This window comes from Alosa sapidissima, chromosome 15 (genome assembly GCF_018492685.1).
Source record: "Alosa sapidissima isolate fAloSap1 chromosome 15, fAloSap1.pri, whole genome shotgun sequence".
In the NCBI taxonomy this organism is placed as follows: Eukaryota; Metazoa; Chordata; class Actinopteri; order Clupeiformes; family Clupeidae; genus Alosa; species Alosa sapidissima.
The window spans coordinates 8,313,810-8,340,534 of record NC_055971.1 but is presented as its reverse complement, the minus strand read 5'-3'; the positions used below and the strand labels follow the sequence as shown (position 1 = coordinate 8,340,534).

Below are 26,725 nucleotides of genomic sequence, written 5' to 3'. Positions count from 1 at the left end.
TTGCCTGGCACACCACGCTGAGCACAGTATGATGATTGTCTGAATCATCTGCCTTGGAGACTTCACTGCCTTCCACATGCTGTCTGCATTAGCAGGGAGCCATCAGCTGAAAGCTGAGCTTCAGCCCTGCCTGACATTGGCCCTGCGAGTAATGGGGCTTCTATGGCCAGGCACTGCTCCCTGGCCCTGCACAGTCATTTAGAGTCAGGGCACGGGAGCGGACTGGATATTTAAGATGAGTCTGCTGCAGGGGAGGCCTCATCTAACTGAGATTTAAGTTACCAGATTTGAGATGATTTTCCTCTGTTTGCTTTTTTTTTTTTGAAGAGTAGACTGGTGGAATTGTGTTGACTTCAGGCATTTGTGAGGGATTATTTGAGGTACTTACTTACCTGCAGAGAATGAGAATGAGAGGGAATCAGAAAATGGCATGGTGTTCCTATAACACTGATCTGTACTAAAGCACATTCATCATTGGTTATAAAATCTGCTATTATGTTACAAACTGTGGCTTATTTGCTACATCCCCTGAACATTGAGGTTTTGGACATGGACCCTGACTCATACCTCATACTCGGAACAATGCACAATGTTTTGTCATCACCACACTGCACTCTTTTATTACAGATCAGTGGTCTACACTACAGAGGTCACCATGAACATGGTTAGAAATTAACAATCAATTATCTATTTTATTAAAAGATAATATTTTGGTTTGATGATTGATGATCATGATAAACTGCACATTTCTGAATTCCAGTCAAACCCTGAAAGAAAGGAAATGAAAAGCAGTTGTGTACAAATGACTGCAATGTTTTGCTGATTCTATTGATGAGTCCATGATGACTATGAGTGGCACTGAGACATTAGCACCAATCTTATTTCCACAGAACAAGCTGAAGGGGTCAGGGGGCAAGATCAGACCCCTCCCTTGAAGCGCTACACGGGAGAGGTCATAGGGGCAGATTCCCAGCCAGTAAAGTACTCCGTCAGGATGGAAAATGGGTCCCCTCCTCCCATTCCCTTAACCCCTCACCAGGTTACTGTCTCCTCGTCCACCCCCAGGCCCCAGCTCCAGGAAGTGAGATCATTCACACAGTGTTTTATCAGGCCAGCTAGGAGCCAGTAAATCAGGGCTGTCTCTCTCACTTTCTCTCTCTTTGTCTGTCTCTGTGTCTTTTGCTATCATTCTCTGTCTCCTTCTCGTCTCTGAGATAATGGAACATGGACACAAAGTACATGATAGAAAATATGGTCCCTTTCCCTATGTTTATGCTCTCTCTCTCTCTCTCTCTCTCTCTCTCTCTCTCTCTCTGTCTTTCTCTGCTCTCTGCATTTTGCCTTTCTTTCATTTTTAATTAAAGCCTCCATAAATCAGGGTGAGTGGAGGCCACGTCGTGTCAGCTGAGGCCGGTCGCCCTGATGTGTGCCAGATCAGGTCCGGGTCTCCCTTTCCCAACATCACGTTCAGCAGCGCTGGGACTGCTGCACTCAATCATTACTCCGCTGTGGCCTGAAATCTCATACCCTCATACGGGCTGCCTGCAGCCAGAACGACTGCATCTGTACAAGTCGTGCTCACCTCGGCAGAGTTACGAGCTGTGTGTCCTCCAGCGCGTCGTCTCAGTGGGGAAGCGAACAGGGTGGCCGGACTTTCTGATGAGTTAGGAGTCGGTCCAGTGTCCTGTTAGCGATAAGGGGGAGAGACCTACGATGGAACTGTGCAATTAATTACTCAGTATCTGATATATGGGGCTCAAGGAGAGCTTCATGGCTCCAGTGTCTCTCCTCCCTCCCCTCCACTTACACCACCTCTCCTGGGATACTCTGCCTCCGTGTTCTAGTTCACGTGTGACAGATGGCCTGAGCTCTAACCCAGACTAACCCTTCAGACTGTTGGTATTTGCTCCCTGGCTCCTCATAGACCACCTCAGAGCCAAACACTCCTTTCCTCCTCTATATACACAGCATGGCGATGTGTCCCAGTAAAACCCTCCAGCCTCCTGTGTTTATATGCAGTTCTTCCCTGTTTACCCAGTTGTGAACTGGTCCCGTGAGTATGGACACCCTCCGTGTCCGTGGCCAGCTGTGGGCCTGCCGTCCGCTAGCAGGTTTAAGGACAGAGGGCTGCATGCCGTCCCAGGAGTGGAGGTCACCGGTGTGTTACGAGCAGGTGTCGGGCTGATTTACCGCTTCTTGGCTCGGCTCCCCATAGTGCAGGTGAGCGCACGCACGTACCTCACATCACACCGTCTCGGCACTGTTATCAGCAGAACCCATCAGATACACTCTCAATCTGACCTGGCAGCAGATGTGGTCCAAAAAAAATCCCCACACACTCATGCAAAAGATAGACATCAGCTCAAAGGCTTGTTGCCTTATTTTGCTTATGAGGTAATGAGGAAATGTTTTTATGTCAATAGCATGTCATTCGTCACTCGCTGCACGTATGCCAGAACCAGAGCAGACTGGTCTGTTTGTGCTCTTTCTCACTCCCAGGCTGACGGTTTAATTCACCTGCTGAGGCGCGACCCCAGGGCGCTGGGCTGCAGTCACACTCCCACTGACCACCGCTAACGGCTAACACCGCGCAAAGCGTTTATAACTGTGCCCTAATACCTTCTGCTCTCCGCCTGACTTATGTCTCTGTTTAGCCGTTAACTCCATTTGAGCCGAGGGTGAGGGAGAGGGAGTGAACGATTCAAAGCTGGCTGACTGTTTTGGCAATCAAGTGTGGATCACATTCATCACAGAAACGGGATTTCTTCAAAAATGTTTTGGCAGGTTTTCGCCTCAGGCCAACACCACGCCCAATCACAAAAGCCCAAATGAAACCTTCCATTCTGCCCTCACTGTCTGTTTTAACAGTGTATCATTAAAGTTTATGAGTGCACTTCCCTGTCTTCATGTGGTTGTCTGTTGTTGTGGATGGGAAGGTCTGAGGGAACGAGAAAATGTCCTTGGGCCAAACAAGGTATCGTTCCAAGGTCTCTAAGCAATGCTTAGCTCAGCATGGTTCTTATATGTTCACAGAGAAAAACCCAACCAAAGCTTCTGCAAACCCACAGGGGGAAAAAATATATAATGTCATGACGGTCGTTTCCATCAGAGGCATCGAGGCTAATCTATTTTTCCAGGTAAGCCCCTGCCCCAGTTTCTTGACTAAATCTCCCCCCCTTCGGGGAGCTCCAGTAAACAGTGTGGGAGCGATCCGTTTCTGATTTGTGACACTAATTGCACTGATAGTTTTGACTGGGCAAGTGCCTCAGAGGGCCTCAGCGGTTAGGGGGAGAGGATGATGTCATGCTGATTCAGCCTCGGCCTGCCAGAGAGGAGAGTAAGAGAGTAAAATCCAGGGCTCGCGCTGCCTAGATTGAAAAGAGAGAGAGAGAGAGAGAGAGAGAGAGAGAGAGAGAGAGAGAGAGAGAGAGAGAGAGAGAGAGAGAGAGGAGGAGATTGTGGGAACAATTGATGGATATGACAGAGATGTATTTTGGCAAGGGCTGTGAGTATGACATCACCCCTGTTTCGCTTCCTTGGGAGTCTGTCAGCACCAAGGTATCAGTGGCGTCTCGGGCAGTGCACAGGCTGATAGCTTTGGACTTATGGGAAAAGGCTGTGTCCTGTACGTGTGTCTCTGTGATCTTTCGGGTGCACTTAAGTAAAGCCACACTACAACTTATGCACATAAACTGTGATGTTTGCTTTTCCTGCTCAGCCGATACGAGAGATGGGCCTGTTTCTCTGAAACGCTGCCTGGACGAGATGACTCATCCCCCCTCTTCACTAATATTCCTCCACACACATGGTCACTTTTCTAATACTCACGAACCACAGCTGTGGAGCACAGGTGTACATTAATGATTCAATACATGAGACATTCAATCAATATCAATTTGATACAAATAGCAAGAACATACTGAGACATTCCTTCTTAATTCTGCCAAGCTGTTTGGAGCTTAATTCTTCCATGTGTGATGGAGGGAGAGAGTGAGAAATAGAGAGAGAGATAGAGAGATAGAGAGAGAGAGAGAGAGAGAGAGAGAGTGAGGGACCAAGATCAATGAAAGAAAGTGGGGGTTTGTGTGAGTCGTGCAGTGTGGCTCACCCGAGCCTGGGAGCAGGGCAGCCAGGGCTGTAATTATCCGGAGCCAGTGATCTCAGGAGGTCGGCTGGGCTTTGGGGAATGTGTCCCCCTCCTTCACCCTGCCGTCACACTCAGAGAGGGTGTCCTCTGTTCCAGCTCTCTCTTGCAGACCCTCACCCACATATCTGGCATGTCAACAACTTCAAGGCACACGCTATTAGGCATCGCAATAAGCATTGCACAGCTCCTTTATTTGGACCCTGCACAATTCCCCAGTCACCCTTTCACACTATGCGAGCATTATGTGAACTGAAGTGTTTGAGGTTTATATGTGAGCGTGGTAATAGAGGGGTAAGAGAAGGCTAGCCATAGGGAAAGAGTTAGAAGCCCACAGAATAGGATAACAACACCCTCTGATCACCTTGTGGCTGATTATGTCAGAGCTGTCTGTTCAGAGACAATGCCAACATCACTAAACCAATAGTCTTAAATCAACTTTATTGTCCTCCAGTCTGTTCCTGCAGTCCCCTCTCTCTCTTTCTCCCTCTCTCTCTCTCTCTCTCTCTCTCTTTCTCCCTCTCTCTCCCTCACTCTCTCTCTCTCTTGGCAGCATGTGCTGTTAATTAAATCTACTTTGAAGTGACGATGACATCATCAGCTGGTTGTTATTCTTCTGGACGTGTTTGCACTTCATAGTTCCCATGGAAACTGTGATCTCATGGCCACACAGGCTTGTTGTGCGGAACCCACACGGCCAACACACACGGTCGGAAGAAAGTGAGCTGTTGTGTTTTGAGGGATCAGCGGTTTGTCAACGGCTGTCTCTAGGATGAAAGCCAATGGGGATCCATGTCTTTCCGCACCAGGGCCAAGAGGCATACCTTCACCCGTGCCAGCGTGAGAGCGCTCCTCCATCGCGCAGATGGACGTGCCGATAAACATTTACTTCAAGGAAAGGGAGGTGAAGAGTGTAGGACTTAACTCAGCTGAGGTGCTCATTGGAGGAGGCCGGTCAGTGTGCGTATATCACAGGAAAGCGGACACTTAAGTTCCATGGCCGCCTGATAAGTGTGCGTGTCTCGGGGCGGAGTTTAAGATTGCACTGACGTAGTGTGTGCGTGTAGATGTATACAGTGTTGTGTGTGTATGAACAGTTTAATGGTTGAACTTGCCAGCCCTCATTCAACGTTTACGGCCTCCTGCAACAGGCGCATTTTAGTGATTATAAGGGAGCAGGGTGGGGAGGAAGGAAATGACTGGTGGTGGTGGTCATACAGCTGCTGAACTGGGGACGTTTTTTTAAGGAAATAAAACAATAACACTGATCACTATTAACTGTAATGAGATTACCTAAAGTATATTATATTACACCATGTGAGTGGAAATTCCCTCCCCATTTTGTCATCAGTAATGCTCACCAACAAACTGTCAACAATAATACCAGAACACTCATACTCTGTGATATTGAATCAAGATATCATCTTTTTCCGCCTTATTGTTTTACAATGGTCCCTTTGAAAATAACAGCTTAATAATTATCAACTGACTTTGGTTATGCTTACGCATGAGCCCTTCCTGGATACAAGTATGAAATTGATGGATTTCTGTGGAAAGGATTGTTCATGTATGCATGTCTGTTTGGATGTGTGTGAGTGTGAGTGCATAAAAAGGCCAGAATGTTTATGGATAGTCTGTGTAACGTCAACATTACCCCACACATGTGACACACAGACCCCCACCGTAATACCGCGAAACGGCTTGCCAGGAATTGTTGTGGGAAATGCACCATGACCACGTATGTGTCATAGACTTAGTCTCTGCTGCTTCCTGCATCGCTTAATCGCCCCTTCACCTCTAACGTCGCAACACCTGAGTGACTCAGTGCTATCAGAGATCTTGCCTGTGATCAGACAGGCCTTTCTTCTGGGATCCAGTGGGCTCAGTGCTCCTACTTTAGCCTCAGTGAAGCACAGAGCTCCCTGGGTGCGTTGGGTTACTCGCCATTCATTTCACAGGGGGGAGTTTGTCTCCCCCTCCAACTCCCCCTTAATCTCCCTTCTTTTCAATCAGATAAGGGCAAAAGCCGGCAGAAAATAGAGGTGAGTGGTCTTTGGTAAGAATAACAAACTTTGGTGGGTAAGTGCAGCACAGCGCCACACAGCACCGCAGAGCCCGGCGCAGTTCGTGAACCCCTCCTCATTTTGCCTGCTAATGCTGAGCGACGTTTACGACCTGAGTTGAACGCACGGCGGTTAGGGGGAGGGTCGGGGGTACTGACGTCACCCCAAGATGGAAATCATCATATTCGGCTGCTAAAGGGGAAAAAAAGAAAAGAGAGAGAAAAAAACACATACACTCCAGCAAAAGCTGCAGCTGTTGAGGAGCCAAAAGTGAAAGCTGCTCTCTGTCTGTCCCACAAGAGAGCTCTCCATAAACTCCTTCCGCAATACATTGTCTAATGGAAGAGCTTTGCTTACTCTTTGGGAGCTTCCAGGACCTGCTCAGAGGGCTTAGCGGGACAGTGATGGATCGATGGCGTATTTGTTTAGGGTCTCCTGGGCTGCGAGTGTTCCCCCCGCTGACTGGCGGTTAGGATGTCCGGGCGGTGCTCTTATGTAAAGCTTATGGGGCCTGAGACAGTGTCCTCCTGGCCTGACAGTCTTCTGTTATAAATCAGACTGTCCCGCTCCCCACTGTGGAGAGTGTTTACTGTAAACAGCAGGGTGGAATGTAAGGTTACTTCACTCTGTCAGCCAGCTCATTGTGCCTGCAGTGTTTGGGTGGGGCTGGGTGGGCTGTGGGACTGGGTCTTATTCCCCCAGCCAACAGGCCAACCGAATCCCCACCACCCCCACACACACCCCGCACTCTCCCCCCTTTGTACGGCCTAACAAGGAATGTTTGCCCTGCCAGAGTTTGGTTACAGCAGGGCTCCAACAGACGGGCAGACAAGCCTCTCGTCTCTATCATTAAGCTAGTGATTAACCAGCATAAAACAAGCAATGTCATGCTTGCTGCTAGCCTGATCAGATGCAGACTTTTTCACTGATGCGTGAGATTAGAGTTATCTATTAAAAAGAGAGCTACATCCTCTACAAACTTTTCATCAAGTCTCCCACATGAAAGAATCGGACTGTATTCAAATGGGATCATATGAATGAAGGTACACACACGCTCTTTGAAAGCTGCTGCTTCTTTATCTTACTCGCAGTTACACAATGGTGTCAGTCCGTGAGAATAAGGGGAAGAGATTAGAAAAAAGGGAAGGAACTGCTCTCTGACCGGTGGCTGAGATACCAAAAGAACAGCTGGCGTGATCACCCCGAGTTGGAAGCCAAGAACTCTGCGAGGAGAAACTTTTGTTATCCGCAGTGTGCATATGAATGTGTGTGAGAGAGAGAGAGAGAAAAAAGAAAGACAGTGGGCAGTGGGAGTTTGCTAGAGATAGAGAGAGTGAAGCTGAGAGAAAGAGAGAGAGAGAGAGAGAGAAAGAGAGAATGTGGACCAGGAATTATGCCACCAAAGAGAGTAGGGACACAAATACACCAGGGAGAGGGGAGGCAGTGGTAGGAGGGGGGGAGGCAACACAAACAGAGAGTACTCTCTCTAACAGCCAACTGAAAGCTGAAAAAAAAATGGAACAAGCTCTCCTCCTCCTCTCTCTCTCCCTCCCTTGTTCCCCTCCCTCCCTCATTCCCTGCCTCTCTCTCTCTCTCTCTCTCTCTCCCTCCCTCCCTCTCCAGCCCTGTGCCTCCTCCCCCAGGCAGTGAGAGAAGTGGGAGATTAACCTGACGGAGGGAGTCGAGCTTTAAAACAGCGCAACGGCCAGAGCAGACACACGGAGGCTGGGAGAGTCGCAAAAGATCCTCTGAGAGAGACAGCGCTCACACACACACACACACACACACACACACACACACATACACACACTCTCACTGAGCTGCTGAGTGCCAAGGGCTCCACAGAGCTGTTTTTGCACCAGAGTTGATTTTTCATCAGGGTTTTTCAAAACTTCTGTATCTCCAGGACTGAAATCTGAAGTAGTTCTCCTGCCACGTGAAACTTTTCTCAGCATCAGCAGGACTCTTTCTGGGGGAGCAACTTTGTTTTGTTTATTGGAGTGGATTTAAGAGGTTGAAGAGTTTGGGGCTGAGAGGGAGAAGCTACTGACTGTTGGCTGTAGCATCCAGAGGCTGAGTCCCTGGGCGTAGAGGTGACCGGAACGTGGAGTGGAAGGTCAGTGAGAGTCTGGTGATGGACGCCGGTCCTTTAGCCACGGTGGGTGAGGGTGTCGGCGGCAACGGTGCAGGCGACGGGGAGACAGTGTGCGGGGCATTGGCCCGCTACGAGAGCACACTGCGTGATGCTGTGCGAGAGATCCACGTGGACGTGAGCGCCTTCAAGCTTGGCGTGGAGCGGCGTCTGGAGGAGGCACTGCATGTCAGCGGGCCCTTGGGTCGCGCTGTGGCCCAGCTCCAGCAGGAGAACCGCCAGCTACGCAGCCAACTGGAGGCCCTCACCCGGCAGGTGGAGATGCTGACGGGCAGTGCCTGTGACCGCAGCGCCCTCATGGGCTCCGGCAGCCCCCAGCTCCAGCAGACCGCCAGCAACAGCGTTGGGACCGGTCAGCACCAGAGACCCAGGGTGGGCAGCGGCAGCTCCCAGAGTCCCCCGGCTCCCTCCTCCCCGTCCGTAGGGGCCATGGGCTCAGCCAGCGGCTTGGCCTCCAGCCCCACCACCGTGCGCTTCTCCAGCCGGGCCACCTTTGCAGTGTCCAGCAAGACCAACGTGAGTACCACTGAGAAACAGTGATGAGTGTCAGGAGAGAATGAGAGTTGAGTGAGAGTGGTGCAGTACTTTGTGCTCCTTCTTGGAAAAGTTGAGAATCCCACTCAGCAAATTACAGGAGTGATTTAGTGTCTGATCACCCAATGACATCAGGCTTTTATTGCTTGGAGAAGAAGCTGTGGAACATCATGTGCTTAAAAGTCCAGATTAAAAGCATACTTTGTGTCATCTTCACGTGCTGATGTTCCCAGCCAAGCTGGGCTTTCCAATTCATGATGATCTGTGGTGATATTTCACAGATGATGAAGTGGAAGCAAAATGGATTCTTGCCAATTTGTGTTTATTTTCCCTGAATTATTGCTGTCACCTGGCAGCCCTCATCCTGTAGCAGTCTCCAGCCCATATGGTTTTATTAGAGGACCACATGTGTTTGACAGCTTTAGACAAGACCGAACTGAAGGTCAGCAAAAAAAATAATGACTGTAATTCAGCTGTTTTATAAACAACCACATCCTACTACATAACAAACACCCATACAAATGTACACAAAACCATTAGAGAAAGTGACATAGAAATATCATTCCATTCATGGTATTCATCTTTGTTGTTTACCTTGCTCTAGTCCACGTAAGATTTTAGAGTACAACTACATCTAAACATCCTTAACTGGAAAACAGTTAGAAAAACATAAATCGAAATTCTTATGCTATTGACACGTGGTGCAGCTCTCTAACTCTGATGTGGATTGAGACCAGGGCAGATGGTCAGTAGGTTGGCTGTAGTGGGGCCGTTTGGGGGCTGGAGACAGGGCGGGTGGCGTCTGGAGTGCCCATGAGTTTCCCAGCTGCTGTCTGTCAGCCATAGGCATGGCTGTAAAAGTGTGATTATTCAGAGCAAACAGCCGGGCTGCGTAAACACACACACACACACACACACACACACACACACACACACATGACTCCCTCTGACTCTGTAACAGACACACACACACACACACGACTCCCTCTGCCTATGTAACTGTAACACACACACACACACATGACTCCCTCTGACTCTGTAACACACACACACACACACACACGACTCCCTCTGCCTATGTAACTGTAACACACACACACACACACACACACACACACACACCACTCCCTCTGCCTATGTAACTGTAACACACACACACACACACACACACACACACACACACACACACACGCACACACAAAAACACACACTTAAGCCAGGAGATTCACTTTTGCACATTAGTGTTGTAAAACAGGGGGACAGAGAGCAATTGCGTCACACACACAAATTCACTGGCTGCAGTCATTCAAATTTGTGCCCTGTCATTTGCTTTTTTCCGATGTGTAAGTTTTGCATTTTGGTCATTCATTCTCTAACTCTATAACGTCTACAAAGTCGTTGATCGAACACGTTTGCAGCGAACAAACTGCAGAGCAGTGGAAAAAGCCCCATCTATCATTCCCTAAGAGTGAGGTTTTGGCAATTCGGGCCAGCTCCTCCCGTCCTGATTAGTGAGAGTGAATGGAAACAGAGCGCTGGGCTGTTATCAAGGACAGATGGCTGCTCCTCCGCCACATCCACACCTGCCGCTGCGTCCTGACGGAGCGCCGGTGCAGCCTCGTAAAAAGCCTCCACGCCGTCACCGCAGGTTTCCCGCAGGACAGCTCCCGGCACTGGAGGCAGCGTCTGCAGCGTCTGCACAACCTCCTCCAGCTCCAGCCCTGCAGCACACACACACACACACACACACACATACACACACACACACACACACACACACACACACACACACACAGACAGATAGAGAGAGAGAGATAGAGAAGGGGGAGCAAGGGAGAGCTTTGCCAGGTAAGGGATGTGTGCAGGCCTGCCCTGTCAGCATGCAGAGACTGATTCATTTGACTGTAGCATTGCTACACATTAAACACAGCCTCTCAACCCCCTTGAAAGGCCCTCAGCTTCTACTATCTCACCATGAGCCATCTCTCTGTCTCTTCCTCTCCTCTCTATCTGCCTCTCTGTCTCCTCCTCTCCTCTCTATCTGCCTATCTCTCCCTCTTAGTCTGACCTGCTATCAGTATTTGTTATGGCCTGTGTGATTTCTCTGAGATTCATATCTGGTTGAGGCCCTATCTCATTATCATGCTGTGGCAGGGTCTGTGGTACGTCAGGCAGACTTCTATCTCAACCCACAAACAAGCCAGATCTAACATGCGTGTATCCGTTTTCTTTTCATCTAAGAGGGGGTTATTTTGAATGTCTCCTTGTACGTGCAAATAGCTCAGATCCCTGCAACCACAGTCACAACATAGTCATGGTTTGGAGGCCTCTAATGCTTCCCCCTCCCCTGTGTGTTTGGAGGGTGATGAGGCAAGGGAGGGGGGCACCACCACAAACTCACCTCACCCTCACCTCCCTCCCCATCTCTGACAGGGTCACAGAGGAATCTCTCTCCCCCTCCTTGCCCTCTCATCTCCAGCAGTAAGCCTCTCCACAGCTCAGCCTGTTCCCAGTCTCAGTCAGGAGCCACACACGGCTCTCTTTTTTTTTTTTTTTTGCCAATTACCACAGCGTCTCCGCGGGCTCAATGGCCCATTGTGTCGACATTCTGCCTCATTTGAAGTCCATTGACTGAGGCAGGATTAGAAGAACACCCAGGTCAGATCCCTCTCTCTCTAGGCTTTTCCACAGAAGGCTTTGGTTCCTGAAGACTGGCCCCTTCCTCTATTCCCTCACCCCCCCCACCCACCCTAACTCTTTCTCCTTCTCTCTCCCTCTTTCCGTTTGAACAACCCCCCTTCCATATGTCCAAGGGAGTTTAATATGCACATAGAGACCACACCTGTGTGAGTGTAAGTGTGTGTGTGTGTGTGTATGTGTGTGTGTGTGTGTGTGTGTGTGTGTGTGTACACATGTATGAAAGAGAGAAAAGCCTACTCCACTGCACAATGCATTCCTCCACTTCAGTGGTGGAGAGAGAGCTGCTGTTCCCCATTACTGATGAAGTGGACGGATGGTTCACAGGTCAGTGGGTTATCTTTGATTTCTCTGGAGAGCAGCACAGCCTCACAGAGTAAATCTCACACTCCCCAGTGCACACAGGGCTCAGTACGTGTGCTAGGCTGTGTGTGTGTGTGTGTGTGTGTGTGTGTGTGTGTCTGTGTGTGTGTGTGTGTTTGTCTGTGTGTGTGTGTGTGTGTGTGTCTGTCTGTGAGTGTGTTTTAGGAGAGCGATAAGTTGTGCATGACTGTTATCTGTGGAAACTCCGTCAGAACACACTCACGCTGTCACACTGAGAGAACACAGACATACAAACACTCATACACTTTCTTTTCATAGTCACACACACACATGTGCACATAAACACACGCACGCACACACACACACACACACATGCACATGCACACACACACACAAAGAGACACACACACACACAAACACAAGCACACAAAGAACAGCAGGCCCTCGACTCTTAGACCCCACTCTGACCTCAACACACCCTTCAGTTGCACATTGGAGCTGAGAGCTCCTATAGACACTGGCCCTGTTTATACTTGGCTTTCAAATGTGTTTCAGTGATTGAATCACAGGCAAGTTGAGACACATCACTGTTTGCACCTGTGTCCAAGGTGAACAACCAGAGACCATTTGTGTTCAGATTGAATTACTAACTATGTCACTCCGTGAAGTGTTCCTGTTAAAGATGCAGCAGGACATGTTAGTGTTTATGCTACAAAAATATGTGGTCAATTGCTTGCAAAACCACGTCAGCAAGAGGTCTGAGTGATTAAATCACAATGCATATTGGTGGTTGTTTACACTTGTATTTAGTGCTATCCGATCCTAAAGGCGTTTTAAAACCACTTGTAAACAGCCACACTCACGCACTCTCACTCACTCTCTCTCTCTCTGTCTCTAACACACACACACATACACACACACACACACACACACACACACACACACACACACATACACACACACACTGTAGCCTATATGAAAATTTCATCATTGTGTCTAAAGTACCAGCTTGAACTTCTCAGAGGGGGAGCAGGACAACGACCTGTTGCTCCACTCTCAGATAACAGACCCCCTCCTTATAAATCACCCCATGCTGGGCCCCAGTGAGTCCCTGTATTCCGGTAAGATCACCCAGGCTGTCATAACCACGTCACCCGGCCCAGCCTTATCTGGTGTCCCAGCTCAAAACATGTAATCAACACCAGATTGTGTAATTTGCTCGACATGGCTTGATCATTACTCATGGCCCATGTATAGTGTCTGATGGAGGATCTCGTTTACAAGTACTTGTGTAAAAGCACCAAAATAGTTTTAATCCATGTCCAAAACAAAATGCTGGCTGTGATTACTGGCTATTAAGTGAAATACTCAAACAGACACAAAAAACACACACGTAGACACACACCCCCACACACGGAGAGAACACACACATCACGTAATGTGGTGTCAAAAGCCCTTCACAGCCTTTTAAGTTATGTTCTGAGTAGGAGACACTGGCTTCGATCTAAAACACCCCATAAGGCTTCAGAGCTATTGCCAACATTTGTCAGCACCATTCAGTGCATGTGTACAAATGGATATTGTGAGGGCCTCTGCATGTATGTATCTGTACATGAATGATAAACAAGCTTGACATACTGACACCAGACAGTCCGCTGCCTTATAACCCGAAGGTGTCTCGGTGAAAATGAAACTGATCTTTTGATCCCCTCCCTCTCGGCCTCTGGGCCTGGATCAGACTGAACAGTGCAGACTCCTGCCAGCAGCCAGAGAGCACAACACATAAAGACCTTAGCAGGGCTGTCAATACACTGGAGCACAATGGAGAGCCAGGAAGACTGAGAGAACGAGAGAGAGAGAAAGAGAGAGAGAGAGAGTCAACAAGGGAAGGTGAGAGTCAGACTGAAGGAGAGAGAAAGAAAGAGAGAGGGTTCGGGGGAATGAGAGCAAGAGCTGGATGAATGGTACCGCTGGGTGAGGGGTTAGAGAAAGATAGAGAGAGAGAGAGAGGGGGGGGGGGGGGGGGAGAAAGGCATCCAGACCCCTCCCACACAGCCCCTGGCTTTCCTAATTACTTCCAGACAATGGCATGTATTTTCATCTCCGTGGTTACAGGTTAATAATTCTCTGTTTACAGGGTGACCTCACTGCCCCGTCATATCCATTGTGTTGGTCCACTAGAGTCTGAGAGCAGGGTGAGGAGGAGTAGGATGGCGTGGGGGCAACTTTAGGGAGGCCGAGGCACCTCGGAACCACTCTCAGGTCTTCACACCAGCATACGCCTGACAGGACATCAGTCTGGAGCACCAGATCTGTGCCAGAGTCCGCTGCTATCATAGAAATGCTTTTGAAGTTTGGCGGCAGCATCTCCTAGATGTAGAGACTAGGGGTGGTGGTGGTGGTGAAGGAAAGCCTTCAACATGAGAGAGAGAGACACACACACACACACACACATTGCCTGTTCCTCCCCCTGTGGTGCAGGGGTCTTTTGTGTCCTCCTGGACGCCTGCGTCTCGCCCCTCTCCATGTTTGTTGGTCAGGGCAGAGGGCAGAGGCTGTGTTGATATCCTCTGCAGATGGCGAGGCGAAACCTAAGAGCTGGAGCCCGGCCCTTCAGATCTGCTGCGTGCCGACTGCTGTGGTCAACTGCTGCTATGCCCTCCAGCTCCAGGCCGTGCTGTCTCACCCCTGTAGCCTGCTTGTGGGACTAGTGAGGAGCGTTCGTCGCCTGAAGCCACCACCACACGCTCTCAAATTGAGTTAGAGGAGTGCTGCAGCCCGCCACTCACATGTTTGTAATCATATGAACTTTGAAGTCTTGGATGAGGATCACCTCACAGTTGAAGCATTGTTTGATCCTGTTGTGCACTTGGGATCCCACTCATGAGACGTTACAGATGACTCCAGGTGATAAAATGGGGGGAATAGCCGTTCCATTGGCTGCTGTTGTTTTGGAGTTATTTGTAGCTTATTTGAAAAGATGTAGACCCATGAGGGAAACTGCAGGTCAGAGCAATATTTTACTCTATCCTTGCTGACAGATGAGTACAAATGACCCAAACATCTTGTTTTCCCATGAGCGGCGCTAAGTGTTTTTCTATTGCCTGAGGGAGAGCCGGACTCCGCTCCCCTGCCTACGCTTTCCTCTGTAAACAGCGCCCCACCCCAGACCCCCCTTGGATGGAATGAAAGCCCCACTGCGAGTGGTTTAATGGAAGTGGTAGTAAACTTTTCAAAGGGCCCCCCTTCTCTATTTCTATCTGCACACACTGCGTTGGCTTAGACCGCCTTCCTCATGGAGAGAGGTGAGAAATTGCAGGCTCTGTAGATCTTTGAACAACAGGTGTTAGTCCTGCTTTCCTTTCCATGGCCGACTTGAGTACCGGGGAGGAAATTACAGAGCAGTGGTAGAACAGAGGCCCCCAGAAGCCTCATTCGGTGGAACATGGGGGCTCCAATCACTGTCTGGTTCCTCAGACAGATTAGAGGAAACTGAGCTGCCACGGCCTCCGCTATTCAAGAAATGGCATGCAAAACCACAGCGGGGTGAGTAGACTTATAAAAGCACTTTGGATTCCTCCCCCTGCGGTCCCTAGTAAATCCATTGTTTTACAGCCGACTCTGGGGCGGATGCGGCCCTGATGTGGCATACAACCACCACATCTGGGCCAGATCAGGGCCGGACCTGCCCCAGAGTCAACTGCTGTCTGGGGAGGGTTCTGGGCTGAGCTGTCCATGGAGGTACATGGTGAAAGTGCTTTCACTGTTGATCTCATTTGATGTATGAGGGGGTAGTCACACAAAGAGACTATTTGTCTCTTTATGAGTTGTCAACATGGAATGATCTGGAACTGACAAACACAACAGAGTGCTCTCAGACTTGGATCACCATCTAATTGCCAAGAGGGACATAAGATGTTACATTCTTATGTTCCTTCACTTAGTGGATATTTGTGTGTGATTCATGGAAAATAAACCAGCCCAAGACATATCAACAGGGCATTCGATGCCAGTGTGCAGAGCCAGAGAGTGCGCTATCTGTAGCAGTATGTCCATGCCCATGGTCTGAGTGACAGATGCGGGAATAACCCACTCAGCCCCGCGGTGCGCTCTGACAGCGTGCCCCCATTGTTGTCGCGTTCCATTCCACAGCATCCCCAAGGTTCCGGGAATCTCAAATGTCAGCCAGAGCAAAATGGGCTCAAATATCCCCCTCAAAGGTCTAGATCTCCCTCTCTCTTTGCCTATTTTCTTTCTCTCTCTGACTTTGTCATCCTTTTGTTTTACGTTGTCCATAGCTTTATTATTCTTCTCTCCAGTGTCTATTTAGTGTTATTTACTCTTCCTCCATCTTGGCCTGTCTTCCAGCCCCCACCCCTCCCGTTTTGTTGGACGATGTTATTCCCCCGTTTTCCCTCAGTGTCGGGTTTTCTTTCATCACGGTGGCTCGAAAAGGAGGATGAGGAGGAGGAGGCTCTCTTTCCACATCAGATAAAAAAATTCCCATGGGCTTTATTAATCAGGGCTCTATTTGGGTCTTTGTTTTCAGCATGTGCCCCTCTAAGCTCTCCATTGTGTCACTCCACGTATAACCAGAATTGTTCGAGACTCATATAGACTCTGACACTCAGATAATCCATCTCGATCCTCTTGTTTGAACAACGGTACTTTTAGGGCATCTTGCCAAGGGGGAAAATTCATGTTCTGGCCCTGAGAACTCGCATGGGATGAGGCTGACATTTAGAGTTGCATGAAAGCCTCCTTGACTAGTCTGGCAGCTCCAGCCTTGGCGCTTAAGGGCAAAGTTACGTTGAAGTGTCACAGCCTTCAAACAAAGTGTAGGGGTTGTATTATTAGGGTTTGCCCTTGGGAAGACAACTACATTTGTTTATTTTATTTCAAAACATTAGGATTCTCCCAGCCTTGACACAAAAAGAGAAGTGTTGTGGACTTTACAGCCTTATGTCTTCCTAGCTTCTTGTGTTATGTGGTGAAGACAATGATTCTGTGTTTAATTATGTAAAAACAACCCCCCCCCCCCCCCCCCCCTTCACCAAACACCACGCCCCAGACTGACCTCACTGAGTCTACTGCCCACCAGCCAGAGTGACTGCAAGCAATCACACAAGCTCTGAAATAACCTCACTGGTTTTCCTCATCACAGCAGGAGAACAGAGTGGAACTTCATTTTCCCCTCGTCCCATGTAGGGCGGACGAGCGGAGACCTAGGGCTTTTCCATGTCTTCTGCTCGGCTTCGCGATTTTCATCCAGATATTTTATTGTTCCCCTCTGATAATCTGATGACGCATTCCCAGGGACGGGGGGATTTGTTGTTCCTGGAAGGTGGATAGAGGGTCTTTTATGTGGGAGGTAGAGTGTGTTCGTCTGTGGGGTGTGTCTACACCCTGCCCCCCCCCCCCCCCCCCCCCACACACACACCCCCCTCACACCACCAGCTTCTCTAGTTCCTCCAGAGGCCGGATAAAAAGCAGTGACATGTCCTTTCTAGGCCTCATTAATCATAATAAACAGCGAAGTGGCATTTACGTTCCTCTTACAGTGGTGCATTTCCTGCCAGTGCACTCCAACACAGACGTCAGTCAGCACCGGGTGAGAGAGAGAGAGAGAGAGAGAGAGAGAGAGAGAGAGAGAGAGAGAGAGAGAGAGAGAGAGAGAGAGAGAGAGAGAGAGAGAGAGAGAGAGAGAGAGAGGGGGGGTCTTAACTGAGACCTAGAGAAAGGAGTCACCCACTCTTATCAGTGGGCTAGTGCGTGTGAGTGAGTGAGTGTGTGAGCATGCTCTAAAGACACACACGTGCCTGCTGCCCCAGCTCCAGAGGGCCACGCCACATGACTGCGTGTCCAGGCCGGGAGCGTTGCCACGGCCAACTAGGACTCCAGAGAGGAGCTGGGTGTTCAGCCAGACAGAGAGAGAGAGAGACAGAGAGAGAGAGAAAAAGAGGGAGGAGGATCGAGGTGGTGTGCGAGAGAGTATGTGCACAGTGCACGGAGCTACAGCAGTTTTACGGTCAAAAGGAGCGAAATCCGTCTTCCCCTATCTCGCTCTCCCAGCGGGGCATCCAGCTGTTAGCGGCCTGCTCGGCTCTGAAGCGCTCACTCCGCTAGCATTCCTCTCGCCTGAGCTCACCTGGCAGCGCTCGGCGGCCCCTTTACTGACTGCATCACACACTCTGGAATGTACTTTTCCTTACTCTGTGTGTCTGCGTATGATTTATGAATGTGTGTGTATGTGTGCGTTCTAGTGATTCTTTCTGTGCTACGTGTTTATGTGTTTATAGTGCATACATACTCGACAGTATATATTTACATGTGTTTATGAGTGTTACTTGCAATGTTTTTGGCAAAGTCAAAAACAGACATATCTATCTGCAGACATGTATGTAGATCAGGATGGAGTAACCTCCAAACAAACGTTTTTACTTTCATTTTGCCAGCTAGGGCATATGCAAAGTATGCAAACACAAGTGCAAATTCTCAAGATATATTAGACATTATAAAAGCTATTTATGATCTGTGGTTTGGAGTACCCTTTCCTGCATGTATACCGGTACTTCATCTGTAAACAGTGGAATCATATTGCAGTGGATGCTGAATGCATTAACCAGATGGCTTTGCCTCTTCTTATGATGCCATGACCTTTTTGCTCATGGCTGACCGGATCATGATGCTCCTGTCTGTGAACTGTGGAGTGGAGACTCTCCTGCAGCTGCCGTCGCCTGCTGACCTTTAAGTGTGGCCAGTGTTGCCAGGCACTTTGGCTGGGGACTGGGGAAAGGCAGCTGGACCTCCAAACGATGTCACAACAAACACTCCATGGCAACAACAGCACCTCTGATAGCGAGTTATTTTCTCCCTGGCTGTCAGCAGCACATGGCTCTGTGTTTTGGGGCTATTTGCAGACTGCTCTTGAGGCCTTGTGCAAACATATAAATAGAACTGAAGAAGCCCCTGTGCTGCAATGAACAATGATAAGGGGATATTTGCCTAGGGCCAGTAACTGAGCGCTATCCTGGGTTTGATACAGACTGGTGGTGAGGGGCAGAGGAGTGTGTGATTGGCTGTCCTGACCTCTTTTGTTTTTGGGAATGTCTCTAAGCCGGATTTCGAGCGCCATGATTTGGAGCACAGATGCCCTTTCATCTTCTGCCACAAGTTACTGGATAATCACATTAGATCCCATGAGTCCTGTATACTCCTTTTTAGGCCATGAGTGTATTCCTCTGATTCTCGATGAGCTTCGTAAAAGAACTTGTGAATTAGCTTAAGTGATCTGCAGAAAAGGATAGCAATCATTGAATACAATAAAACATGGTACTATATACATGAATCATGAAACAGTGCACATACTTATCCTAAAATTAAATTAAACACAACTTAAAACAACACCAACAGCAAAAGCAAAAGTAAGTCGTAAAGGTGCATGATTATAAAAACTAGATGTACCGCATAGCGGTACAAAATATGACCGCCGCTCAGTCCTGTACATCCATTCCGCGAAAATAAATCACACTTCAATTTGTCTCCATCTTTTACTCCATCCCCCACTCTTGAAACTTTTGTGTATGCTTGTTTGGCATGCCTGAGTGTGTGTGTGCGGCTGCACAGAAAGTAGCCTACTTGTGCTGAAAAGGTGAAAAGATTGTAGAATAGCCAAAGAAGATGTAGCATTGTTATAAAACCTTTAAAATCTCTAAACAATCACAAGTAGGGCAGGTCATCACAGTTCATCCATTGCAACTGGATTGATGAAAGGTCACTTACACCTGTAGGCTACATTGTATTTGGGAAAAGCAAAAGGTATCAGCATAATGTTATTTATTTATTTATTTATTTTTTATGTATTTATAAACAAAAACATCTCTGTCAGTTCCATGCCGTTTTCAACAGCTATCAAAAACAAAGGTCATTTTTGGATGGATGGATTTTTTGTGAATATTTCTTCTTCTACATAAGATTTTAGTCATCTTTAGTTCATGTAATACTTTATTGTCAATGCACAAATTAAGTAACAGTAGTCTGAAACGTTATTGTTAATGCACAAATTAAGTAACAGTAGCCTAGTCTGAAACGAAATGCTGTTTTACATCTAACCAGTGGTGCAAATAACTGACATGTCCAAATGGGCCTTGATGAAATGCGTCGCTAGACTGTTCATACACATTTTAACGGGCCAAAGTTGAAGAGCTTTTGTCCGTTATTGTTCGTGCAAATATAGGCTGATTCATGTTCCCTTGCATTGTGTAACTGAGGTCCATGGCTAGTCTGGCTTTCATCAGACCAAGCTCAATCTTTTAAGAAATCAAAAAATAAATAGCGGGCAGATCAGGCTGGGTTCACCCAGCCTAGTCCATAGGCACCCGATATTGTTTAATTTTCAGATTGAGATATACACGCTCTGGCTATTCTAAATGCAAAAATGCATTAGGGAGTTATGACAAAACTGTAACTAACAAACTAGATCCTAATAGAAAGCGGTTAGCTTCCCTAAGCTACAGGTAGGATTATAAGGTAGGCCTATTTACAACATAAATTGTCAATAGGCTATGCTGGCGACACAAATAAAATCTCCTTTGGAAACCAATGGCTTACGACTTACAGTATCAAGCGGACTTAAACTGCCATATCGCGGCGAAAAGTTGTAATAACATTCACGCAGTTCCATGAGTCAAGGAAAGCGCGAATGAAGTAGCCACTTCTAAATGGGACCCACTACACAGTAGCTTAAGGTGTGTTGCTAAAGCAGCCATAATGAAATGAAGGTGTCATTGTTTGGATACTTCACACACACGTGCTTTTTAATTTCACAGACTACAACTACCAAGCTGGAATCAAAGCACATCGATTCCCCTCTCACACCCTGCACGCACTTAAAACAAAATAAACAGGCGTCTCAGTCTCACGCATGTATAGGCAAAACTGTATCAGACCGGTGTAACGTTGGTAAATCTTCCATTGCACAGAATGATTTTGTAGCACGTGCAATAAATGACAGTCGAAAGATACAAACAGTGCTGCTATCAATTTGCTTGGTATAACCGCATTTATAGTTTTCTACAAATGCAATCAATCAAATGGGCCTCCATCACTCAACCAACGCTAACGGTAACATTACCTAGGTCCTTATTGATATTACAAGATTAACGTACCTGCAGTAAAAACCAAGCATGTCCGATAAACATCCTCACTTACACTTCATGTGAACATCGTCCCGTCCTTATTAGATGTTCGCTGCGGTAAATTACAGTCCTTGTAGGAAGTGTCCATTATTTTTTCAACCCACTTTTAACTTCCATGATGATGATGATGAATATTTTGGCTTTCTTTTGATCCTATTGAATTTGTAATTATGTATCGGCCGTTCTAATACCGATAGTATGTGGGTGCCTGTGTGTGTCCATGTTTATATGTGTGCACCGCCATTTACAGGCCAATGAGTGTACAGTCACTAAATGTACACATAACCTAATTTTTTTAGCCCCCCCCATGGATGAAATTCTACGAAACTTGGCATACCCCCAGACCCCCAGAGAATGCCAGGTCAATCATACACATAAAATTTGGTGCAGTTCTGAACATCTTAACTGAAGATAGGGGCGATTAAAGCAGAATAATATTGCATTTTCATTTTTGACCGGGGGGGTGGGGGGCAAATCACAAATGAGTGATTATGAGCCAGGTTGATGTGGGCCCTTGAGACCAACATACCATAAAAGATTCACAGAGAACTGTGTCTGCCCTACCCTCCTTTCGGGGGGTCCAGTCCAGCGGGGGGGCTGCAGATCAAAACGAAAAACGATGGTTCCATGCTATCCATGTGGGGTTACATGCCCACCAAGTTTTGTGTACCGCGGTCTTTCAGTGTCCCGGGAATCCTTGTTGGTGTACGTCACTAAATGTACACATAAATTATTTTATTGTAAGGCCCCCCATGAACGAAAGTACACAAAACTTGGCATGCATTCAGAGGGTGTCATAATGATCCTACACTTTTCATTTCGTGCAGTTTTGACCTTGTCAGCCAGAGATATTGAGATGAAAACACCTAATTTTTTGCTTTTTAATTTTTAACTAGGTGGCGCTATACATGAAATAAGTGGTAATGGGATGGGTTGACATGCCCCCTTAAGACCAACATACAAAAAAAAGGTGGACCTCCTAGGCCCTACGGTTCTCGAGATATTCACAGAAAACTGTCTCCGGCCACCTACAGGCCAGTTGGTGTATAGTAACATAAATTAATTTATTGTGTGGGCCCCCATGAACGGAATTCCACAAAACTTGGCGTGCATACAGAGGGTGTCACAATGATCCTACACGACCTAAACCCTACTGTTTTCGAGATATTCACAGAAAACTGTGTCTGCCCTACCCTCCTTTCGGGGGGTCCAATTCAGCGGGGGGGCTACAGATCAAAACGAAAAACGATGGTTCCATGCTATCCATGTGGGGTTACATGTCCACCAAGTTTCGTGTACCCCGGTCTTTCAGTGTCCCGGGAATCATTGACGGAAATTTGGGCATGCGAAAAAGAAAAAAAAAAAAAAAAAAAATTAAAAGAAAAAAAAGAACGAAAAAAAAAAAATTAAAAAAAAAATTAAAATAAAAAATCTGACTAAACCTATATGACCGCCGCTTCGCTGCGCGGCGGTCATAATGAGTGACACTGTGGTTTGTCTTTTTCTCTGTGTTTCCTTAGAGCATTGAGCGAGAGGAACCCATAGAGGTAGACCCAGCCCCAGCGACTGCAGGGTTGGAAAATGGACACACACCAATGTCAGGTAACCTCACTCACGGCCAGTACCTCACTATCTCTACATTTCTCTCAGTTCTGACTTTCCTTCTGGCCATCCTGCAATATCTGATAAGTAGGTCTCTCTCCTCTCCATCCCAACAGAGACCAGTCCGGTGGCACAGAGGGAGAGTCCCCCACCTGCCCGTGAGCGCGTAGCTCCAGGAAACATGGCCATGCCTCACCTGCCCATCACAGCCACCACCAAGACCGCCGACACCTCCGGAGCCTCCGTCATGAAGAGCCCTGACTCCCCCGGCAGTCCCATGCGGACGATGCCCCCCGCCATTACAGATCTGCAGCCTCCCAGTGACCGGGCTGCCATAGACAATCAGCCACAAGGAATGATGGACTCACCAGTGCACCAAGGTCAGACCTTTTTTATCCAAACACCCCGCACATGCCTTTGTCTTTTGATCTCTTGACTCTTGATGTCACTGTCACAGTGTCATGATGACACTACAGTGTTTCTGACTGAGTGCTTACCTCTTACAGCACCCACTGTGAAGACGTGGAGTCCTAGTCCAGTTAGAACAATGGGGTCCCCTCGGTTGTCTGGTAAGAAATGTAGCCAGCAGCTAATTATGATAAATCCTTTTTAGTCTGTATTATGACATTTTATTATAATGACAAAAATACTGCATGTCACAAAATCATTCCATTCACTCAGCTGCTATATTTTGTTTTTCAGAAAGAACAGCCTCAGCACCTGCAAAGTCAGTGACATATTCAGGACTTGTCCAACACAATACAGACAGGTGAGACTGAAAAGGAATTTTGGCAATTTTTGAAAATTGGCAGTTGGTCAACCCAGACAGTTTTGTTCCATACAAATATTCCCAATGCTGCATGTTCTGAAATGGGTGATGAGACCATGATAAAATCAATTATGAATGGTTTATAAAACATCAGTAAGATTCATGAGGGCTGTCATTCTTAGTGACCAAAACAAACTTTTAATCCAAGATTTGGTCAGTTGTGAAGGCCGAGAAAAAATGTAGCTTTGTAAGCTTTGCAGCTTGTCAGTTTACGACTAAATATATTAAACAATTTCAGCACTCTGATTCAGTGTGTTAACAGAGTTCAGAAAGCTGTGTGTAATTACTGTAACTAAAACTGATGAAAGCAAAACCTTGTGCTGAACTGCACGCTTTGCTTTTTCCATCTTAAATAATTCTCACAATGTGTGTTCCCTCTTTACCCCAGAGGTCTGGATGGAAATGGGGACAGTCCCTTTGGCCGAGGCCCTGAGCGGAGGCGCGAGCTTGTGAGGTCACAGACACTGCCACGGAACATTGGCGCCCAAGCGCGCCGCTCAATCTTCGAGCGGCTCGACTCTGAGAATAACAGGTAGGCCTACTCACATTTCCTCACCGCACTGTGTTTATTCTGTCATCACAGGGCTGATCTCAACAGTCCGTTTTCCTGTAGGTTGTCATTTCCCTCCTTTCCGTTGTCTAACTCCGGGCTGTCTTCTCCTCTCCTCTCATTACCAGCCGGCCCAAGCCTCTTGACTCGAAGCCCAAACTGAAGCGCTCTCAGAGCTTCGGCGTGTCCAGTGCCAGCAGCATCAAGCAGATTCTGTTGGAGTGGTGCCGCTCCAAAACCATCGGATACCAGGTGAGATATAGTCCAGTCTGTGCTGCTGTCACAAAGAGTGTCCATCTCAGAGAGAGAGAGACGGAAAATGTCCATTACTGGACAACTCCAGTGAACAGGGCTTCACTGAGCTTAACGAAAACATTAAGTGCAGCGTGCAGTGTTGATGTGCTAATTGGCTGCACCTTGCCTTGCTGTCGGCTGCTATAACTCGCATGTCTGTGTAGTGCATCTAAAATAGAGCTCCATGCACTGGCTGTACTCTCTCTCTCTCTCTCTCTCTCTCTCTCTCTCACACACTCTCTCTCTCTCTTCTGCAGTCTTTCCTGTAGCTCTGCCACATAACATTCCATGTGGCTTTGGTTAAGGAGAGGGCTGTCATGGTCAAGGCAAATTTAAAGTTGAGGGGGAAGGAGATGTAAACATTGGGCAGAAGAATGAGAAGTCCTCTACAAACATGACAACTCTGATTGTCTTATTGACAAGCTGAGGATTTTATTTGCCAAGTGAGAGCGAGGACAAAATCGCCATAAATTACACAGTTTGAAAAGCATGTCTGAAATCAGTTAGTCAGGGGAAGTGGTTCAGAAACATTTAAAATTCCTTGTGTATTTCTTTCCTATTAGTCAGACCATAATGCTTACTAAGGACATTCCTTGATAAATAACACATTGCTAATGCATTGTGTATTTACTATGCTTTATGGATACCCACAGTCAATCACACCTATCTCTTGCTTTTCTTCCTCAGAACATTGATATCCAAAACTTCTCATCCAGCTGGAGTGATGGCATGGCCTTCTGTGCCCTTGTGCACTCCTTCTTCCCCACTGAGTTTGACTACAATGTGCTGACACCTGCTGATCGCAAACACAACTTTGAGATGGCATTCGGCATTGCAGAGTGAGTAAATATCCATTACTGAACATTATTTAAAAAAATTGACTAACTTACTTTTCTATCTGAACTACACCAGGCAACTACACCATGCAACTTCATAGATGTGATACTACAATTCATTATGAAAAGTGTAATTGTATACATAACGTATAGTATAGGCATACATGCTCTCATTTTCATTATTATGACTGTATAGGCTACATTTAACTGCATGCAGCACATTTATTGGCTCAGCCGTCTATGGTAAAATTCATAACTTAGTGAATAATCACCATACAAATGAAAGACATAATTCACAGAAGCCCTCCTAGCTGTAGGCACAGCAGGCCTCACAAATCACGAGCAGCAGTCATACTCATACCCCATGCCAGAGGGAAAGACAGCGGGTAGAGTTACAGACTTTCCACTGCATCTCTGTCTGGAAGATCTGTACCCCACACTTAAAGCTGGACGGCCATGCCAGTGAATATCTGTCGAGCAAGAAGTGCCCCCCACCACCACCACCGCACCGCGTCCCTCTTATCCTCTCCACAATCTTAGAATTTCACATCACCTCACTGCCATCTTATAGTTCAAATAAAGGCTCACTCTTTCCTACTGTACAAGACTGCAATGCAAGTAAATATTTCCTGAAGTTAGTGGTTCACCTTCAATTGTTTCACACGTATGGCATGGATGAACACTCACTCTCTGCTCCATTTGGCTGTTCCAGGGAGAAGGCCGGCTGTGATCGTCTCATTGAGGTGGAGGACATGATGGTGATGGGCCGCAAGCCAGACCCCATGTGCGTCTTCACATACGTCCAGTCCCTCTACAATCACTTGCGCAAGTTCGAGTGAACTCACCGACCTGTTCGTAGTCAGTCTTTCACTGGTGATTTGGACATTCAGCGGAGACCTAAAGAGCAGCATTGCCCCCTTGTGGATCATACTGTGCCTTACCACAGATTATGGACATAAAAGCAGCGGTCCTCTGCAGGTGGAAGATTTAGATATTGATGAGGTGGAGACTGTCAGAGTGCCCAGTGATGGCACGTTGTTGCAAACACACTGCCATGGAGAGCTTGTCTTGCTGCAAATTGTTTTTAACGTTGGTGCTCATAAGATTATCTTGTACAGTAGCCTAGATATGTTTCGTTTTTCTTTTAAAGCTCATAATTATCACTTTTTTATTCTTCGTTTGAATGTTTTTATTTATCTCTAGTAGGCTACTGTTTGTCATCATGTGTGGTATGGTCTCTGGCACCAGCATGTGTTCAAGTTTCAAACTAAGAATCCACAGTTGATATAAACCCCCAAGTCAACCTTCCTCCACAGTGACTTGAGGTGTGAGGAGTGAGGAGTGAACAACTGTGGAGAGGGGAGAGTAAAAAGTGATGTTTTATTCTCATTATTTTGGTGAATTTACGAATGAAATGAAAAGATTTAAATAAATTCACTAGTTTCACACCATTTAATCTATTTGGGGTGCTTGATTTCCTTTCTCTTTGGAATTGTATGTTCC

The 26,725-nt window shown here is 47.3% G+C and overlaps 1 protein-coding gene across 1 annotated transcript; it reads left to right on the top strand.

Moving 5' to 3' along the window:
* Positions 1–7,880: 7,880 nt before the first annotated feature.
* On the top strand, positions 7,881–26,678 carry smtnl (smoothelin, like). The gene is made up of 9 exons (XM_042062925.1): positions 7,881–8,875; positions 22,632–22,713; positions 22,830–23,093; positions 23,220–23,282; positions 23,416–23,482; positions 23,931–24,074; positions 24,221–24,344; positions 25,074–25,225; positions 25,935–26,678. Exons 1-9 carry the CDS (start codon positions 8,342–8,344, stop codon positions 26,059–26,061), a joined length of 1,557 nt encoding a protein of 518 aa, XP_041918859.1. The 5' UTR covers positions 7,881–8,341; the 3' UTR covers positions 26,062–26,678.
* The last annotated feature ends 47 nt before the right edge of the window (positions 26,679–26,725 follow it).

What these genes read in the sequence shown, in the direction of transcription:
- smtnl (XM_042062925.1), top strand. Translation starts at nt 8,342, where the DNA reads ATGGACGCCGGTCCTTTAGCCACGGTGGGTGAGGGTGTCGGCGGCAAC. An exon ending in CAGTGTCCAGCAAGACCAAC is followed by an intron (nt 8,876 to 22,631) that starts GTGAGTACCACT and finishes GTGTTTCCTTAG; the next exon opens with AGCATTGAGCGAGAGGAACC. An exon ending in GGGGTCCCCTCGGTTGTCTG is followed by an intron (nt 23,283 to 23,415) that starts GTAAGAAATGTA and finishes TTTGTTTTTCAG; the next exon opens with AAAGAACAGCCTCAGCACCT.